Source organism: Dromaius novaehollandiae, chromosome 1, assembly GCF_036370855.1.
Source record: "Dromaius novaehollandiae isolate bDroNov1 chromosome 1, bDroNov1.hap1, whole genome shotgun sequence".
Lineage (NCBI taxonomy): Eukaryota > Metazoa > Chordata > Aves > Casuariiformes > Dromaiidae > Dromaius > Dromaius novaehollandiae.
The window spans coordinates 129,105,938-129,125,190 of NC_088098.1; the positions used below are offsets into that span (position 1 = coordinate 129,105,938).

General features: G+C 57.6%; 2 protein-coding genes across 8 annotated transcripts; both read right to left on the reverse strand.

Moving 5' to 3' along the window:
- Positions 1-229: 229 nt before the first annotated feature.
- LOC135323702 (uncharacterized) lies at positions 230-5,450 on the reverse strand. Of its 3 annotated transcripts, none has more exons than XM_064497913.1 (10): positions 4,985-5,450; positions 4,167-4,226; positions 3,630-3,701; positions 3,499-3,561; positions 3,223-3,282; positions 2,787-2,858; positions 2,213-2,284; positions 1,234-1,305; positions 654-801; positions 230-458 (listed from the first exon to the last, which is right to left on the reverse strand). In XM_064497913.1, the coding sequence occupies exons 1-10, from the start codon at positions 5,100-5,102 to the stop codon at positions 257-259; spliced, it is 939 nt and encodes a 312-aa protein (XP_064353983.1). In that variant the 5' UTR covers positions 5,103-5,450; the 3' UTR covers positions 230-256. The 3 variants fall into 3 exon arrangements, with proteins under 3 accessions (XP_064353983.1, XP_064353989.1, XP_064353996.1); XM_064497919.1 differs by having other exon boundaries at positions 3,499-3,537; positions 4,985-5,449; XM_064497926.1 differs by lacking the exon at positions 654-801.
- A 952-nt stretch (positions 5,451-6,402) lies between these two features.
- LOC135323704 (uncharacterized) lies at positions 6,403-18,642 on the reverse strand. 5 transcript variants are annotated; one of them, XM_064497935.1, is made up of 13 exons: positions 18,141-18,642; positions 17,323-17,382; positions 16,786-16,857; positions 16,655-16,693; positions 16,379-16,438; positions 15,948-16,019; positions 9,658-9,696; positions 9,382-9,441; positions 8,946-9,017; positions 8,372-8,443; positions 7,393-7,464; positions 6,813-6,960; positions 6,403-6,617 (listed from the first exon to the last, which is right to left on the reverse strand). In XM_064497935.1, exons 1-13 carry the CDS (start codon positions 18,256-18,258, stop codon positions 6,416-6,418), a joined length of 1,086 nt encoding a protein of 361 aa, XP_064354005.1. In that variant the 5' UTR covers positions 18,259-18,642; the 3' UTR covers positions 6,403-6,415. The 5 variants fall into 5 exon arrangements, with proteins under 5 accessions (XP_064354005.1, XP_064354016.1, XP_064354021.1 ...); XM_064497940.1 differs by lacking the exons at positions 6,403-6,617; positions 6,813-6,960; positions 7,393-7,464; ... (2 more) ...; positions 9,382-9,441; positions 9,658-9,696 and adding exons at positions 12,548-12,776; positions 12,972-13,119; positions 13,552-13,623; ... (1 more) ...; positions 15,105-15,176; positions 15,541-15,600 and having other exon boundaries at positions 16,655-16,717; XM_064497960.1 differs by lacking the exons at positions 6,403-6,617; positions 6,813-6,960; positions 7,393-7,464; ... (2 more) ...; positions 9,382-9,441; positions 9,658-9,696 and adding exons at positions 12,548-12,776; positions 13,552-13,623; positions 14,531-14,602; positions 15,105-15,176; positions 15,541-15,600 and having other exon boundaries at positions 16,655-16,717.
- Between the last annotated feature and the right edge of the window lie 611 nt (positions 18,643-19,253).

Genomic DNA, 19,253 nt, shown 5'->3' on the forward strand with positions numbered 1-19,253 from the left:
CTCCCAGGGAGTTCACGGACAACCATTTGCATGCCATGTCTCATCCACGCTCCCCCATTCGGATGAATGAAACCTTAATGACAGCCCAAGCTGGGAAACTACAGTGATGATGGGACCGAGGGCAGCCCTTGAGGGAGGGCAACTCTCTGACAGCTCCTCTCCCTCATCCAACCCTGCCGTAAGCGCTGTGCCTTACACCCAGACACAGAGGACCAAAACAGCCAAGGACTTGCAACATTTTAGCCCAACAGGTTTTTTATTCTCTTCGGAATATGTACACGTATTTTATTATTCTGTTTGGAACAGGCATCGGAAGTTGACTGGAGCTGTTGTTGAGATTTTCATTTTCTATAGTAAACTCATCCTTTTTTCTTTTGCTTCCGGGCTTTGCTCTTCCTTCCTCCATACTGGGCTCTTGTCTGTCGGAGGCAGCGGCAAGATTAGCTGGTACCGCTTCTCTGCAACAACGAGAATGGCTTTCAGGAAAAAGTACTCACTGCCAGGAAGGAAGAGTCCACCTAAGAAAGCTTACAGCAGACGTCTCAACAGAGTCCTCTCAACAGCTCACCAGGCACTCCACCATACTATCCCTACACATGCTTCGTTGCTAAGAGCGGCCATGTACTAAAGAACGTTGGAAAAGAACAACTCACTGTTTTCCATTCCTCAGCAGGGAAATGACTTTACAGGTCAGCAGTACCCCAAACAGCAACGAACCCGAGACTGCTGCAGTGAAGACCAAACACTGCTTTTGTCGGCCTTTATGAGCTGCAGCCTCGGCATCTTTGTCACCAGCAAGGCCTGGAGGAAAGGAGACAATCCCATACATGCCTGGCTTCTGCAGGACTGATAATCTCACTGTGTGGTTGGGATTCCCAGGCAATTTTACATGCCGTGGTGTTACTATCGCTGATTCTGGTCTCTTGGCACCGGCAGACAAGAAAGTTCACTGAAACGTCTCATGGGCAAGAACCCACCGGCCGGTGAAAGTCTGAACCAGCACCACCCCTAACTGTGCTGGCGGCACTCCCCAGCCCAGCAGGCAGAACGGGCTCCTCTGCGTCCGCCTGCGGCCAAGGAGACACCTGAACCTGGCTCTCTCCCTTTGCCTTTTCTCCCACACAGGCAGCACCTCCCCTTCCTCTGCCCTCTCCTCTTCCAAACACAACTCGCATGCTCCACGTTTCCAGGACTCATCTCTCACTTAGGCACCCCTGCAAGACTGCTCAGTACCTTGGCGCGTTGGAAAAAAGGCGTATTTCCTGCCGCGGGGGGCTTCTCCAGGCTGTGACATGCTTGGAAGCACTATGAAGAATCAGAGAGAGGGAAAGCCTCAGCACTGCTCAGGCACACAGCATGCAGAAGGACGGACAAGCTTCCCTCCTGCCCGACCCCTGAATCAGGGCATCGCTTTGGGCCTCCTTTCACAGCAGGGATCCCACTCGGTGCACCTTTTGTGCCTAGGGCCTCTAGGGACTCCCTGCAAGTTCTGAGATGCAGACACAGCAGGAGATCGAGTTGATTAAGAGTCATGCTTGCTAACATGTGCTCAGTGGGGTTAAAACCGCCTCAGTCCCCACATGGCAAAGCTCCAAAATCCCTGGGAGCTGCAGGGTGGGGGAAGTGAGGCTATCTCACAGGATCCACAAAGGTTTATTTAATTAGCATGTCAGAGATGTGCATATCATCTCCACACACCAGAGACAAAAGTCTTCTTCAGAAAGCTGCTCCCGCCTTGTTGTAGAACACTTCCGATGCCCTAGTACTTTCCGTAGGCTTCTTCAGATTGGAATGGCAGCAAATGAGCGTGGGACCTCTAATTACACCAAGGCACTTGTCTTGCCCTTCCACTCCTGGGCATTTTGCAAATGCTTACCGGGCGCCTGCACAGGCACCATCTGCGTACCAATGGAAGCATGCAGGGAGCTGCTTGGGGAAAGGACACCCTGGACTTCACACAAGCTCTAAACTCAACCCCAACAAGCCTGCTGCCTTTGCTACAGGCACTGGAAGAAGCACAAGGTTGCAGCAGCTAGCAAACACCACTTGGCCACACAGAGCACCCCGGGACACATCTCTGAAGCCCTCCCAAATCCCTCTTGGCTCTTTTGCATCTAGGAGCATCGGCCAAGGACTTAAGCTACATGGCCCATGAATCAAATAGTGAAAAATCCTGCTCATTCCTGGAAGGGAATCAGTCCTGACCACTTACCCCTGGCATGCCCCTGAGGCACAACAATGGCATCCAGATGAGAAGCTGGGAGGCCGCTGCCTATAGGAACACCTGTAAGCAAACATAGACAAGTTTTCATTACAGGCTGCCACACTCTTCTGCAGAAGTGAATTGCAGTGACTGGAAGGGGAATGGGGGGACACACGCAGGTTGAGAGTCTCCCAGCTGCAGGAGGGCCAGGGCCACTTGCCGCCCGGGACCTGGCGCCTCTCCAAATCCTCCGTCAACACACTATCCAACACCCCGCAAGCACCCCAGGACAAACACACAGCCCCTTGGTGCTTTCTTCTGGGGAGGTCTCTAATGTACACCAAGGAAGCCAGAACTCTACAAACAGGGAACCTTTAGCACCGGAGGACAACAAGGATCGTTTACATTCCTCATGCACAGAAGCCCACTGGCCAGTGCAAGACTGAACCAGCGCTACCCCTAACTGTTTCTCTGGCCTGCCAGCAGGGCACGGCTGTTGCGGACCTTGGCATCGTCCGGAGGGCACAACAAAGCGAGAAAAGAAATGCTTATTTTTCCTACTGAGTATCTGCTGACTGCTCACCTCCATGATGTCTCGGAGTCTCCAGGCCAGGCTCCAGAGCAGAAGAGGGATCTCCATCCCCTACGGCCACAGCTTCAACCAAACACACATGGGAACAGTTCCCGTTATCTATATGTTGCCATATACTTCTGCAGATTTTTATGGGTACAAACTGAAGCCTGCACAGAGCTGCTGGGGGAAAGGATGCCCTGGAGTTCACGCAAGCTGTAACTCCACCCCAGCAAGCCTGCGGCCTTTGCAGTAGGCACTGCGAGCAGCACAAAGCCTTCCCAAGGAAAAGCACACCGCAGCAGATAGCTGAAGGCCACCCAAGTCCCACTCTACTATTGGGAGTGTCTGAGCAGCAGCCAAGGACCTGCTCAGGTCCATGCCATATGAAGAACATTTTCAAAGGCAAAAGCTTATTCTGTCAAGTGAATAAAGCTTGACTACTTACCCCGGGGATCCTTGCGAGGCACGAGAACTGGATACCGCTGAAAAGTTCGGTAACCATCGCCTATAGGCAGAGCACAAACCCAACACTTTGGTGACAAGGTTTCCTTACAAGCTGGTACAAATTGCTCCACGCAGCAGTTGCACTGAATGGAAGGGGGGCCAGGCAATGACATGGGACATATTAGCACGTCGAGAGTCTCAGAGCTGTGGAGGGGCAGGCGTCACCTTTTGCCTGGCACCTGGCAGCTCTCAAAGTAAAGGAACGCTCACAACTTACCCCTGGCATCCCTGCGAGGCTCAACAACTCTTGGACCACCTGAAGAGGAAGCATGATGTACAACTGCACGTGAACTACATACTACAAAGGACGTTCTTATTCTTGCAGGTAAGGAAAAGGTGACTACGTACCCCTGGGAAGACCCCGAGCCTCAGCAACGGGATCCAGGTGAGAACCGGAATAACCATTAACCACAGCCTCGTCTGTAACCAAACACGCATGGGTTCACATAGCAGTTCTCGGTACATATTTCCACACTCTTCTTCTGATTCGAATGGTGGTGAACGACAGGGAACATATAATTACACCACGCTTCCACTCATGCGCATCTTGCAAACACTTAGCGGCTGCCTGCAGTGCCACCATATGGGCATAAATCTAAGCAGGCATGGAGCTGCTGGGGGAAAGGACGCCCTGGAGTTCACACAGGCTGTAGGCTCAACCCCATTGCAACAGGCACTGGAAGCAGCACAGCATCAGAGCAGCTCGCCAACAGCACTCTGCACACCAAAGCTCCCAGCGCAGATCTCAGAAGCCTTCCCAACTTCCCCTCTGCTCTTTTGTGTGTCTAAGAATTGGCCCAGGACTTACTCCGTCCAACGTCACATGAACAAAATACCAAAAAGCAAAGGCTCCTTCCATGAAGTGAATCAACCTTGACCACTTACCCCTGGCATCCCCCTGATGCTCAACAACCAGATTCAGCTGAGAAGCTGGAAGACCACTGCCTACAGGAACACAGACAAGTTGACATTACAGGCTGCAACATCCTTCTGCAGAAGTCAAGCGCACTGAAGAGAAGGGGACCACGGCAGCACTTGGGTGCACATGCAGGTCGAAAGACCCCAGCTGCAGAGGGACTGGGGAGACCTGCTGGCTGCCACCTGGCACCTTTTAAAATTTCCTGTCAAGGCGCGATCCCAGAGCCCCCAAGCACCCCCAGGACAAACACACGGGCCCTCGGCACCTCCTTCCAGGGAGCTCTCTAACGCACAGCACTCTGCAAAGGGGGAACCCTCAGCACCGCAGGACACGAAGGATCGTTTACACTGCGCGGGCACAAGAGCTCCCCGGCCAGCGAAAGGCCAAAGCGGCGCCAGGAAAGGCATGCTTCTGGTCTTGCCAGGGAAGGGACGGTCCCCTGAGGACTCACCTCCAGCATCTTCCCAAGCCTTCGGTCCCGCATCCGGCCAAGCACCGGCATCGCCATCGCCGCCGGGCACCGCTGCAACCCCCCGCGGGGACGACAGCTCCCGTCACCCAGCGCCAGGTGCTGCTCCAGGCACAGCTCTCGCCCCCGGCGCCCCCCAGCGCACCCCCCTCCCCGCGGCCCCACGAGCCTCGCCGAGCCGCTCCCGGCCCCCGCCGCCGCCTCCCGCCGCCCCCGGCCGCCCCGGCCGCTCGCCGGCCGGCCCCGCGGCCCCCAGGCTGCCGCGCCGCGCCGTGCGGGGGCGGCGCTGCCTCCGTCGCCGCCCGCCCGCCCTACCTGGGCCCGGCGCTGCCCGCGGAGCAGCCCGGCTGTCCCGGGCACGCAGGGCCGCCAGGAGGCCGAGCAGCAGCAGCAGGCGACGCCCGGGGCCGGACGCCCCCCGCGCTCGCACCATGCTGCCCGTCGCCAGCAGCCGCCCCCCGCCGGCGCCCTCGAGCAACGCGCGCGCGGAGCGGCGTCTGCGGGGCGCGGCGCGGCACAACGCACCGCAGCGGAAAGCACCGCACCGCAGCGGAAAGCACCGCACCGCACTGCACCGCACTGCACTGCACCGCAGCGCAAAGCACCGCACCGCAGCGCAAAGCAGCGCACTGCCCCGCAGCACAACGCAACACCGCGCAGCACAACGCAGCACAATGCACCGCGGGGCCCCTCTGTGAGCTCAGGGGCGCCCTCCGCGCGCCTCCGCGGCGGCCCGCGCTCCCTCCGCGCGCCGGCGCCGGCGCCGCCCTGTGCGGGCAGCCCGGGCATGCTGGCGGCCGGGGGTGCTGCTGCCGCCCTCGAGGAGCCCCTCGGGGGCAGCCCGGCTCTCTGCCCACACGCTCGCGCCCCTGCGCTCGCCTCGCTGCTCGGCAGCTCCGCGCCAGCGCCTGCTCCGGCCTCGCTCGCTGCTCTCCTTCCCGCCCCCGCTGCCGCCGCTCTGCTCCAGCGCCAGCGCTAGCGCCAGCTGTGCACTTCCGGAGCTGGCCCAGGGGCAGCTGCTGACAGGCGGGGGGGCTCCAGTGCCAAGCCTGTGCCCCAGCTCTCCTCCCCCGTCCAGCTGGGATTCCGCCTCCCGCTTCCTTGCTGGCACCACTGCCTCTGTCCCCTTTGCTTTGGGACCAACATTTCAGGCCTCCTTGGGCCTTGTGCAGCACCCGAAGCAAGCAGAGCTCTCCTGGTCCTGGGCCTTGCTCCGAGTGCTCCTCTCACAAGACGACCCTGGGAGCTCAGAAAGACTGTTCCTGCTGTTGAAAGGAGGCAGATTAGGAGAAGCTCGCTCTCTCTTTTTGGAGAAGAAGCATTCTTTAACCCAGGACATCCTAGAGCTGCTAAAGCCCTAAAGAAACATTACATCAGCCTCTGGTCTCACTTTAGCACTCCTCTAACTCATTGCTCAGAGCTGCACAGCCATCCTTTGCAGCGCCCCCTTCCCCTCTCAGTCCCCACATCCACCAGGATTCAGTGGAGCACTCCCAGGGAGTTCACGGACAACCATTTGCATGCCATGTCTCATCCACGCTCCCCCATTCGGATGAATGAAACCTTAATGACAGCCCAAGCTGGGAAACTACAGTGATGATGGGACCGAGGGCAGCCCTTGAGGGAGGGCAACTCTCTGACAGCTCCTCTCCCTCATCCAACCCTGCCGTAAGCGCTGTGCCTTACACCCAGACACAGAGGACCAAAACAGCCAAGGACTTGCAACATTTTAGCCCAACAGGTTTTTTATTCTCTTCGGAATATGCACACGTATTTTATTATTCTGTTTGGAACAGGCATCGGAAGTTGACTGGAGCTGTTGTTGAGATTTTCATTTTCTATAGTAAACTCATCCTTTTTTCTTTTGCTTCCGGGCTTTGCTCTTCCTTCCTCCATACTGGGCTCTTGTCTGTCGGAGGCAGCGGCAAGATTAGCTGGTACCGCTTCTCTGCAACAATGAGAATGGCTTTCAGGAAAAAGTACTCACTGCCAGGAAGGAAGAGTCCACCTAAGAAAGCTTACAGCAGACGTCTCAACAGAGTCCTCTCAACAGCTCACCAGGCACTCCACCATACTATCCCTACACATGCTTCGTTGCTAAGAGCGGCCATGTACTAAAGAACGTTGGAAAAGAACAACTCACTGTTTTCCATTCCTCAGCAGGGAAATGACTTTACAGGTCAGCAGTACCCCAAACAGCAACGAACCCGAGACTGCTGCAGTGAAGACCAAACACTGCTTTTGTCGGCCTTTATGAGCTGCAGCCTCGGCATCTTTGTCACCAGCAAGGCCTGGAGGAAAGGAGACAATCCCATACATGCCTGGCTTCTGCAGGACTGATAATCTCACTGTGTGGTTGGGATTCCCAGGCAATTTTACATGCCGTGGTGTTACTATCGCTGATTCTGGTCTCTTGGCACCGGCAGACAAGAAAGTTCACTGAAACGTCTCATGGGCAAGAACCCACCGGCCGGTGAAAGTCTGAACCAGCACCACCCCTAACTGTGCTGGCGGCACTCCCCAGCCCAGCAGGCAGAACGGGCTCCTCTGCGTCCGCCTGCGGCCAAGGAGACACCTGAACCTGGCTCTCTCCCTTTGCCTTTTCTCCCACACAGGCAGCACCTCCCCTTCCTCTGCCCTCTCCTCTTCCAAACACAACTCGCATGCTCCACGTTTCCAGGACTCATCTCTCACTTAGGCACCCCTGCAAGACTGCTCAGTACCTTGGCGCGTTGGAAAAAAGGCGTATTTCCTGCCGCGGGGGGCTTCTCCAGGCTGTGACATGCTTGGAAGCACTATGAAGAATCAGAGAGAGGGAAAGCCTCAGCACTGCTCAGGCACACAGCATGCAGAAGGACGGACAAGCTTCCCTCCTGCCCGACCCCTGAATCAGGGCATCGCTTTGGGCCTCCTTTCACAGCAGGGATCCCACTCGGTGCACCTTTTGTGCCTAGGGCCTCTAGGGACTCCCTGCAAGTTCTGAGATGCAGACACAGCAGGAGATCGAGTTGATTAAGAGTCATGCTTGCTAACATGTGCTCAGTGGGGTTAAAACCGCCTCAGTCCCCACATGGCAAAGCTCCAAAATCCCTGGGAGCTGCAGGGTGGGGGAAGTGAGGCTATCTCACAGGATCCACAAAGGTTTATTTAATTAGCATGTCAGAGATGTGCATATCATCTCCACACACCAGAGACAAAAGTCTTCTTCAGAAAGCTGCTCCCGCCTTGTTGTAGAACACTTCCGATGCCCTAGTACTTTCCGTAGGCTTCTTCAGATTGGAATGGCAGCAAATGAGCGTGGGACCTCTAATTACACCAAGGCACTTGTCTTGCCCTTCCACTCCTGGGCATTTTGCAAATGCTTACCGGGCGCCTGCACAGGCACCATCTGCGTACCAATGGAAGCATGCAGGGAGCTGCTTGGGGAAAGGACACCCTGGACTTCACACAAGCTCTAAACTCAACCCCAACAAGCCTGCTGCCTTTGCTACAGGCACTGGAAGAAGCACAAGGTTGCAGCAGCTAGCAAACACCACTTGGCCACACAGAGCACCCCGGGACACATCTCTGAAGCCCTCCCAAATCCCTCTTGGCTCTTTTGCATCTAGGAGCATTGGCCAAGGACTTAAGCTACATGGCCCATGAATCAAATAGTGAAAAATCCTGCTCATTCCTGGAAGGGAATCAGTCCTGACCACTTACCCCTGGCATGCCCCTGAGGCACAACAATGGCATCCAGATGAGAAGCTGGGAGGCCGCTGCCTATAGGAACACCTGTAAGCAAACATAGACAAGTTTTCATTACAGGCTGCCACACTCTTCTGCAGAAGTGAATTGCAGTGACTGGAAGGGGAATGGGGGGACACACGCAGGTTGAGAGTCTCCCAGCTGCAGGAGGGCCAGGGCCACTTGCCGCCCGGGACCTGGCGCCTCTCCAAATCCTCCGTCAACACACTATCCAACACCCCGCAAGCACCCCAGGACAAACACACAGCCCCTTGGTGCTTTCTTCTGGGGAGGTCTCTAATGTACACCAAGGAAGCCAGAACTCTACAAACAGGGAACCTTTAGCACCGGAGGACAACAAGGATCGTTTACATTCCTCATGCACAGAAGCCCACTGGCCAGTGCAAGACTGAACCAGCGCTACCCCTAACTGTTTCTCTGGCCTGCCAGCAGGGCACGGCTGTTGCGGACCTTGGCATCGTCCGGAGGGCACAACAAAGCGAGAAAAGAAATGCTTATTTTTCCTACTGAGTATCTGCTGACTGCTCACCTCCATGATGTCTCGGAGTCTCCAGGCCAGGCTCCAGAGCAGAAGAGGGATCTCCATCCCCTACGGCCACAGCTTCAACCAAACACACATGGGAACAGTTCCCGTTATCTATATGTTGCCATATACTTCTGCAGATTTTTATGGGTACAAACTGAAGCCTGCACAGAGCTGCTGGGGGAAAGGATGCCCTGGAGTTCACGCAAGCTGTAACTCCACCCCAGCAAGCCTGCGGCCTTTGCAGTAGGCACTGCGAGCAGCACAAAGCCTTCCCAAGGAAAAGCACACCGCGGCAGATAGCTGAAGGCCACCCAAGTCCCACTCTACTATTGGGAGTGTCTGAGCAGCAGCCAAGGACCTGCTCAGGTCCATGCCATATGAAGAACATTTTCAAAGGCAAAAGCTTATTCTGTCAAGTGAATAAAGCTTGACTACTTACCCCGGGGATCCTCGCGAGGCACGAGAACTGGATACCGCTGAAAAGTTCGGTAACCATCGCCTATAGGCAGAGCACAAACCCAACACTTTGGTGACAAGGTTTCCTTACAAGCTGGTACAAATTGCTCCACGCAGCAGTTGCACTGAATGGAAGGGGGGCCAGGCAATGACATGGGACATATTAGCAGGTCGAGAGTCTCAGAGCTGTGGAGGGGCAGGCGTCACCTTTTGCCTGGCACCTGGCAGCTCTCAAAGTAAAGGAACGCTCACAACTTACCCCTGGCATCCCTGCGAGGCTCAACAACTCTTGGACCACCTGAAGAGGAAGCATGATGTACAACTGCACGTGAACTACATACTACAAAGGACGTTCTTATTCTTGCAGGTAAGGAAAAGGTGACTACGTACCCCTGGGAAGACCCCGAGCCTCAGCAACGGGATCCAGGTGAGAACCGGAATAACCATTAACCACAGCCTCGTCTGTAACCAAACACGCATGGGTTCACATAGCAGTTCTCGGTACATATTTCCACACTCTTCTTCTGATTCGAATGGTGGTGAACGACAGGGAACATATAATTACACCACGCTTCCACTCATGCGCATCTTGCAAACACTTAGCGGCTGCCTGCAGTGCCACCATATGGGCATAAATCTAAGCAGGCATGGAGCTGCTGGGGGAAAGGACGCCCTGGAGTTCACACAGGCTGTAGGCTCAACCCCATTGCAGCAGGCACTGGAAGCAGCACAGCATCAGAGCAGCTCGCCAACAGCACTCTGCACACCAAAGCTCCCAGCGCAGATCTCAGAAGCCTTCCCAACTTCCCCTCTGCTCTTTTGTGTGTCTAAGAATTGGCCCAGGACTTACTCCGTCCAACGTCACATGAACAAAATACCAAAAAGCAAAGGCTCCTTCCATGAAGTGAATCAACCTTGACCACTTACCCCTGGCATCCCCCTGATGCTCAACAACCAGATTCAGCTGAGAAGCTGGAAGACCACTGCCTACAGGAACACAGACAAGTTGACATTACAGGCTGCAACATCCTTCTGCAGAAGTCAAGCGCACTGAAGAGAAGGGGACCACGGCAGCACTTGGGTGCACATGCAGGTCGAAAGACCCCAGCTGCAGAGGGACTGGGGAGACCTGCTGGCTGCCACCTGGCACCTTTTAAAATTTCCTGTCAAGGCGCGATCCCAGAGCCCCCAAGCACCCCCAGGACAAACACACGGGCCCTCGGCACCTCCTTCCAGGGAGCTCTCTAACGCACAGCACTCTGCAAAGGGGGAACCCTCAGCACCGCAGGACACGAAGGATCGTTTACACTGCGCGGGCACAAGAGCTCCCCGGCCAGCGAAAGGCCAAAGCGGCGCCAGGAAAGGCATGCTTCTGGTCTTGCCAGGGAAGGGACGGTCCCCTGAGGACTCACCTCCAGCATCTTCCCAAGCCTTCGGTCCCGCATCCGGCCAAGCACCGGCATCGCCATCGCCGCCGGGCACCGCTGCAACCCCCCGCGGGGACGACAGCTCCCGTCACCCAGCGCCAGGTGCTGCTCCAGGCACAGCTCTCGCCCCCGGCGCCCCCCAGCGCACCCCCCTCCCCGCGGCCCCACGAGCCTCGCCGAGCCGCTCCCGGCCCCCGCCGCCGCCTCCCGCCGCCCCCGGCCGCCCCGGCCGCTCGCCGGCCGGCCCCGCGGCCCCCAGGCTGCCGCGCCGCGCCGTGCGGGGGCGGCGCTGCCTCCGTCGCCGCCCGCCCGCCCTACCTGGGCCCGGCGCTGCCCGCGGAGCAGCCCGGCTGTCCCGGGCACGCAGGGCCGCCAGGAGGCCGAGCAGCAGCAGCAGGCGACGCCCGGGGCCGGACGCCCCCCGCGCTCGCACCATGCTGCCCGTCGCCAGCAGCCGCCCCCCGCCGGCGCCCTCGAGCAACGCGCGCGCGGAGCGGCGTCTGCGGGGCGCGGCGCGGCACAACGCACCGCAGCGGAAAGCACCGCACCGCAGCGGAAAGCACCGCACCGCACTGCACCGCACTGCACTGCACCGCAGCGCAAAGCACCGCACCGCAGCGCAAAGCAGCGCACTGCCCCGCAGCACAACGCAACACCGCGCAGCACAACGCAGCACAATGCACCGCGGGGCCCCTCTGTGAGCTCAGGGGCGCCCTCCGCGCGCCTCCGCGGCGGCCCGCGCTCCCTCCGCGCGCCGGCGCCGGCGCCGCCCTGTGCGGGCAGCCCGGGCATGCTGGCGGCCGGGGGTGCTGCTGCCGCCCTCGAGGAGCCCCTCGGGGGCAGCCCGGCTCTCTGCCCACACGCTCGCGCCCCTGCGCTCGCCTCGCTGCTCGGCAGCTCCGCGCCAGCGCCTGCTCCGGCCTCGCTCGCTGCTCTCCTTCCCGCCCCCGCTGCCGCCGCTCTGCTCCAGCGCCAGCGCTAGCGCCAGCTGTGCACTTCCGGAGCTGGCCCAGGGGCAGCTGCTGACAGGCGGGGGGGCTCCAGTGCCAAGCCTGTGCCCCAGCTCTCCTCCCCCGTCCAGCTGGGATTCCGCCTCCCGCTTCCTTGCTGGCACCACTGCCTCTGTCCCCTTTGCTTTGGGACCAACATTTCAGGCCTCCTTGGGCCTTGTGCAGCACCCGAAGCAAGCAGAGCTCTCCTGGTCCTGGGCCTTGCTCCGAGTGCTCCTCTCACAAGACGACCCTGGGAGCTCAGAAAGACTGTTCCTGCTGTTGAAAGGAGGCAGATTAGGAGAAGCTCGCTCTCTCTTTTTGGAGAAGAAGCATTCTTTAACCCAGGACATCCTAGAGCTGCTAAAGCCCTAAAGAAACATTACATCAGCCTCTGGTCTCACTTTAGCACTCCTCTAACTCATTGCTCAGAGCTGCACAGCCATCCTTTGCAGCGCCCCCTTCCCCTCTCAGTCCCCACATCCACCAGGATTCAGTGGAGCACTCCCAGGGAGTTCACGGACAACCATTTGCATGCCATGTCTCATCCACGCTCCCCCATTCGGATGAATGAAACCTTAATGACAGCCCAAGCTGGGAAACTACAGTGATGATGGGACCGAGGGCAGCCCTTGAGGGAGGGCAACTCTCTGACAGCTCCTCTCCCTCATCCAACCCTGCCGTAAGCGCTGTGCCTTACACCCAGACACAGAGGACCAAAACAGCCAAGGACTTGCAACATTTTAGCCCAACAGGTTTTTTATTCTCTTCGGAATATGTACACGTATTTTATTATTCTGTTTGGAACAGGCATCGGAAGTTGACTGGAGCTGTTGTTGAGATTTTCATTTTCTATAGTAAACTCATCCTTTTTTCTTTTGCTTCCGGGCTTTGCTCTTCCTTCCTCCATACTGGGCTCTTGTCTGTCGGAGGCAGCGGCAAGATTAGCTGGTACCGCTTCTCTGCAACAACGAGAATGGCTTTCAGGAAAAAGTACTCACTGCCAGGAAGGAAGAGTCCACCTAAGAAAGCTTACAGCAGACGTCTCAACAGAGTCCTCTCAACAGCTCACCAGGCACTCCACCATACTATCCCTACACATGCTTCGTTGCTAAGAGCGGCCATGTACTAAAGAACGTTGGAAAAGAACAACTCACTGTTTTCCATTCCTCAGCAGGGAAATGACTTTACAGGTCAGCAGTACCCCAAACAGCAACGAACCCGAGACTGCTGCAGTGAAGACCAAACACTGCTTTTGTCGGCCTTTATGAGCTGCAGCCTCGGCATCTTTGTCACCAGCAAGGCCTGGAGGAAAGGAGACAATCCCATACATGCCTGGCTTCTGCAGGACTGATAATCTCACTGTGTGGTTGGGATTCCCAGGCAATTTTACATGCCGTGGTGTTACTATCGCTGATTCTGGTCTCTTGGCACCGGCAGACAAGAAAGTTCACTGAAACGTCTCATGGGCAAGAACCCACCGGCCGGTGAAAGTCTGAACCAGCACCACCCCTAACTGTGCTGGCGGCACTCCCCAGCCCAGCAGGCAGAACGGGCTCCTCTGCGTCCGCCTGCGGCCAAGGAGACACCTGAACCTGGCTCTCTCCCTTTGCCTTTTCTCCCACACAGGCAGCACCTCCCCTTCCTCTGCCCTCTCCTCTTCCAAACACAACTCGCATGCTCCACGTTTCCAGGACTCATCTCTCACTTAGGCACCCCTGCAAGACTGCTCAGTACCTTGGCGCGTTGGAAAAAAGGCGTATTTCCTGCCGCGGGGGGCTTCTCCAGGCTGTGACATGCTTGGAAGCACTATGAAGAATCAGAGAGAGGGAAAGCCTCAGCACTGCTCAGGCACACAGCATGCAGAAGGACGGACAAGCTTCCCTCCTGCCCGACCCCTGAATCAGGGCATCGCTTTGGGCCTCCTTTCACAGCAGGGATCCCACTCGGTGCACCTTTTGTGCCTAGGGCCTCTAGGGACTCCCTGCAAGTTCTGAGATGCAGACACAGCAGGAGATCGAGTTGATTAAGAGTCATGCTTGCTAACATGTGCTCAGTGGGGTTAAAACCGCCTCAGTCCCCACATGGCAAAGCTCCAAAATCCCTGGGAGCTGCAGGGTGGGGGAAGTGAGGCTATCTCACAGGATCCACAAAGGTTTATTTAATTAGCATGTCAGAGATGTGCATATCATCTCCACACACCAGAGACAAAAGTCTTCTTCAGAAAGCTGCTCCCGCCTTGTTGTAGAACACTTCCGATGCCCTAGTACTTTCCGTAGGCTTCTTCAGATTGGAATGGCAGCAAATGAGCGTGGGACCTCTAATTACACCAAGGCACTTGTCTTGCCCTTCCACTCCTGGGCATTTTGCAAATGCTTACCGGGCGCCTGCACAGGCACCATCTGCGTACCAATGGAAGCATGCAGGGAGCTGCTTGGGGAAAGGACACCCTGGACTTCACACAAGCTCTAAACTCAACCCCAACAAGCCTGCTGCCTTTGCTACAGGCACTGGAAGAAGCACAAGGTTGCAGCAGCTAGCAAACACCACTTGGCCACACAGAGCACCCCGGGACACATCTCTGAAGCCCTCCCAAATCCCTCTTGGCTCTTTTGCATCTAGGAGCATCGGCCAAGGACTTAAGCTACATGGCCCATGAATCAAATAGTGAAAAATCCTGCTCATTCCTGGAAGGGAATCAGTCCTGACCACTTACCCCTGGCATGCCCCTGAGGCACAACAATGGCATCCAGATGAGAAGCTGGGAGGCCGCTGCCTATAGGAACACCTGTAAGCAAACATAGACAAGTTTTCATTACAGGCTGCCACACTCTTCTGCAGAAGTGAATTGCAGTGACTGGAAGGGGAATGGGGGGACACACGCAGGTTGAGAGTCTCCCAGCTGCAGGAGGGCCAGGGCCACTTGCCGCCCGGGACCTGGCGCCTCTCCAAATCCTCCGTCAACACACTATCCAACACCCCGCAAGCACCCCAGGACAAACACACAGCCCCTTGGTGCTTTCTTCTGGGGAGGTCTCTAATGTACACCAAGGAAGCCAGAACTCTACAAACAGGGAACCTTTAGCACCGGAGGACAACAAGGATCGTTTACATTCCTCATGCACAGAAGCCCACTGGCCAGTGCAAGACTGAACCAGCGCTACCCCTAACTGTTTCTCTGGCCTGCCAGCAGGGCACGGCTGTTGCGGACCTTGGCATCGTCCGGAGGGCACAACAAAGCGAGAAAAGAAATGCTTATTTTTCCTACTGAGTATCTGCTGACTGCTCACCTCCATGATGTCTCGGAGTCTCCAGGCCAGGCTCCAGAGCAGAAGAGGGATCTCCATCCCCTACGGCCACAGCTTCAACCAAACACACATGGGAACAGTTCCCGTTATCTATATGTTGCCATATACTTCTGCAGATTTTTATGGGTACAAACTGAAGCCTGCACAGAGCTGCTGGGGGAAAGGATGCCCTGGAGTTCACGCAAGCTGTAACTCCACCCCAGCAAGCCTGCGGCCTTTGCAGTAGGCACTGCGAGCAGCACAAAGCCTTCCCAAGGAAAAGCACACCGCGGCAGATAGCTGAAGGCCACCCAAGTCCCACTCTACTATTGGGAGTGTCTGAGCAGCAGCCAAGGACCTGCTCAGGTCCATGCCATATGAAGAACATTTTCAAAGGCAAAAGCTTATTCTGTCAAGTGAATAAAGCTTGACTACTTACCCCGGGGATCCTCGCGAGGCACGAGAACTGGATACCGCTGAAAAGTTCGGTAACCATCGCCTATAGGCAGAGCACAAACCCAACACTTTGGTGACAAGGTTTCCTTACAAGCTGGTACAAATTGCTCCACGCAGCAGTTGCACTGAATGGAAGGGGGGCCAGGCAATGACATGGGACATATTAGCAGGTCGAGAGTCTCAGAGCTGTGGAGGGGCAGGCGTCACCTTTTGCCCGGCACCTGGCAGCTCTCAAAGTAAAGGAACGCTCACAACTTACCCCTGGCATCCCTGCGAGGCTCAACAACTCTCGGATGACTTGAAGAGGTAGCACGATGTACAATTGCACATGAACTACATTCTACAAAAGACGTTCTTATTCTTGCAGGTAAGGAAAAGGTGACTACGTACCCCTGGGAAGAACCTGAGCCTGAACAACAGGATCCAGACGAGAACCGGCATAGCCATCAACCACAGCCACATCTGTAATCAAACACAGATGGGAACAGCTCCCGTTATATATATGCTGCCATATACTTCCGCAGATCGGAATGGGAGTGAATGTGCAGGGCACACATAATTACACCAAGGCACTTGTCTCGCCCTTCTGCTCACAAGCATCTTGCAAACGCTGACAGGGTGCCTGCACAGGCACCATATGGGTACAAAGCCTTCCCAAGGAAAAGCACACCGCGGCAGATAGCTGAAGGCCACCCAAGTCCCACTCTACTATTGGGAGTGTCTGAGCAGCAGCCAAGGACCTGCTCAGGTCCATGCCATATGAAGAACATTTTCAAAGGCAAAAGCTTATTCTGTCAAGTGAATAAAGCTTGACTACTTACCCCGGGGATCCTCGCGAGGCACGAGAACTGGATACCGCTGAAAAGTTCGGTAACCATCGCCTATAGGCAGAGCACAAACCCAACACTTTGGTGACAAGGTTTCCTTACAAGCTGGTACAAATTGCTCCACGCAGCAGTTGCACTGAATGGAAGGGGGGCCAGGCAATGACATGGGACATATTAGCACGTCGAGAGTCTCAGAGCTGTGGAGGGGCAGGCGTCACCTTTTGCCTGGCACCTGGCAGCTCTCAAAGTAAAGGAACGCTCACAACTTACCCCTGGCATCCCTGCGAGGCTCAACAACTCTTGGACCACCTGAAGAGGAAGCATGATGTACAACTGCACGTGAACTACATACTACAAAGGACGTTCTTATTCTTGCAGGTAAGGAAAAGGTGACTACGTACCCCTGGGAAGACCCCGAGCCTCAGCAACGGGATCCAGGTGAGAACCGGAATAACCATTAACCACAGCCTCGTCTGTAACCAAACACGCATGGGTTCACATAGCAGTTCTCGGTACATATTTCCACACTCTTCTTCTGATTCGAATGGTGGTGAACGACAGGGAACATATAATTACACCACGCTTCCACTCATGCGCATCTTGCAAACACTTAGCGGCTGCCTGCAGTGCCACCATATGGGCATAAATCTAAGCAGGCATGGAGCTGCTGGGGGAAAGGACGCCCTGGAGTTCACACAGGCTGTAGGCTCAACCCCATTGCAGCAGGCACTGGAAGCAGCACAGCATCAGAGCAGCTCGCCAACAGCACTCTGCACACCAAAGCTCCCAGCGCAGATCTCAGAAGCCTTCCCAACTTCCCCTCTGCTCTTTTGTGTGTCTAAGAATTGGCCCAGGACTTACTCCGTCCAACGTCACATGAACAAAATACCAAAAAGCAAAGGCTCCTTCCATGAAGTGAATCAACCTTGACCACTTACCCCTGGCATCCCCCTGATGCTCAACAACCAGATTCAGCTGAGAAGCTGGAAGACCACTGCCTACAGGAACACAGACAAGTTGACATTACAGGCTGCAACATCCTTCTGCAGAAGTCAAGCGCACTGAAGAGAAGGGGACCACGGCAGCACTTGGGTGCACATGCAGGTCGAAAGACCCCAGCTGCAGAGGGACTGGGGAGACCTGCTGGCTGCCACCTGGCACCTTTTAAAATTTCCTGTCAAGGCGCGATCCCAGAGCCCCCAAGCACCCCCAGGACAAACACACGGGCCCTCGGCACCTCCTTCCAGGGAGCTCTCTAACGCACAGCACTCTGCAAAGGGGGAACCCTCAGCACCGCAGGACACGAAGGATCGTTTACACTGCGCGGGCACAAGAGCTCCCCGGCCAGCGAAAGGCCAAAGCGGCGCCAGGAAAGGCATGCTTCTGGTCTTGCCAGGGAAGGGACGGTCCCCTGAGGACTCACCTCCAGCATCTTCCCAAGCCTTCGGTCCCGCATCCGGCCAAGCACCGGCATCGCCATCGCCGCCGGGCACCGCTGCAACCCCCCGCGGGGACGACAGCTCCCGTCACCCAGCGCCAGGTGCTGCTCCAGGCACAGCTCTCGCCCCCGGCGCCCCCCAGCGCACCCCCCTCCCCGCGGCCCCACGAGCCTCGCCGAGCCGCTCCCGGCCCCCGCCGCCGCCTCCCGCCGCCCCCGGCCGCCCCGGCCGCTCGCCGGCCGGCCCCGCGGCCCCCAGGCTGCCGCGCCGCGCCGTGCGGGGGCGGCGCTGCCTCCGTCGCCGCCCGCCCGCCCTACCTGGGCCCGGCGCTGCCCGCGGAGCAGCCCGGCTGTCCCGGGCACGCAGGGCCGCCAGGAGGCCGAGCAGCAGCAGCAGGCGACGCCCGGGGCCGGACGCCCCCCGCGCTCGCACCATGCTGCCCGTCGCCAGCAGCCGCCCCCCGCCGGCGCCCTCGAGCAACGCGCGCGCGGAGCGGCGTCTGCGGGGCGCGGCGCGGCACAACGCACCGCAGCGGAAAGCACCGCACCGCAGCGGAAAGCACCGCACCGCACTGCACCGCACTGCACTGCACCGCAGCGCAAAGCACCGCACCGCAGCGCAAAGCAGCGCACTGCCCCGCAGCACAACGCAACACCGCGCAGCACAACGCAGCACAATGCACCGCGGGGCCCCTCTGTGAGCTCAGGGGCGCCCTCCGCGCGCCTCCGCGGCGGCCCGCGCTCCCTCCGCGCGCCGGCGCCGGCGCCGGCGCCGCCCTGTGCGGGCAGCCCGGGCATGCTGGCGGCCGGGGGTGCTGCTGCCGCCCTCGAGGAGCCCCTCGGGGGCAGCCCGGCTCTCTGCCCACACGCTCGCGCCCCTGCGCTCGCCTCGCTGCTCGGCAGCTCCGCGCCAGCGCCTGCTCCGGCCTCGCTCGCTGCTCTCCTTCCCGCCCCCGCTGCCGCCGCTCTGCTCCAGCGCCAGCGCTAGCGCCAGCTGTGCACTTCCGGAGCTGGCCCAGGGGCAGCTGCTGACAGGCGGGGGGGCTCCAGTGCCAAGCCTGTGCCCCAGCTCTCCTCCCCCGTCCAGCTGGGATTCCGCCTCCCGCTTCCTTGCTGGCACCACTGCCTCTGTCCCCTTTGCTTTGGGACCAACATTTCAGGCCTCCTTGGGCCTTGTGCAGCACCCGAAGCAAGCAGAGCTCTCCTGGTCCTGGGCCTTGCTCCGAGTGCTCCTCTCACAAGACGACCCTGGGAGCTCAGAAAGACTGTTCCTGCTGTTGAAAGGAGGCAGATTAGGAGAAGCTCGCTCTCTCTTTTTGGAGAAGAAGCATTCTTTAACCCAGGACATCCTAGAGCTGCTAAAGCCCTAAAGAAACATTACATCAGCCTCTGGTCTCACTTTAGCACTCCTCTAACTCATTGCTCAGAGCT

Coding starts and splice junctions, on each gene's coding strand:
- LOC135323702 (XM_064497913.1), bottom strand. CDS start 5,102: ATGGTGCGAGCGCGGGGGGCGTCCGGCCCCGGGCGTCGCCTGCTGCTG. Junction 2,285..2,786: donor GACTCCGAGACATCATGGAG/GTGAGCAGTCAG, acceptor GTTTGCTTACAG/GTGTTCCTATAGGCAGCGGC. Junction 1,306..2,212: donor GCCTCAGGGGCATGCCAGGG/GTAAGTGGTCAG, acceptor GATTCTTCATAG/TGCTTCCAAGCATGTCACAG.
- LOC135323704 (XM_064497935.1), bottom strand. CDS start 18,258: ATGGTGCGAGCGCGGGGGGCGTCCGGCCCCGGGCGTCGCCTGCTGCTG. Junction 16,439..16,654: donor GCCTCGCAGGGATGCCAGGG/GTAAGTTGTGAG, acceptor CTCTGCCTATAG/GCGATGGTTACCGAACTTTT. Junction 6,618..6,812: donor CTGCTGAGGAATGGAAAACA/GTGAGTTGTTCT, acceptor TCATTGTTGCAG/AGAAGCGGTACCAGCTAATC.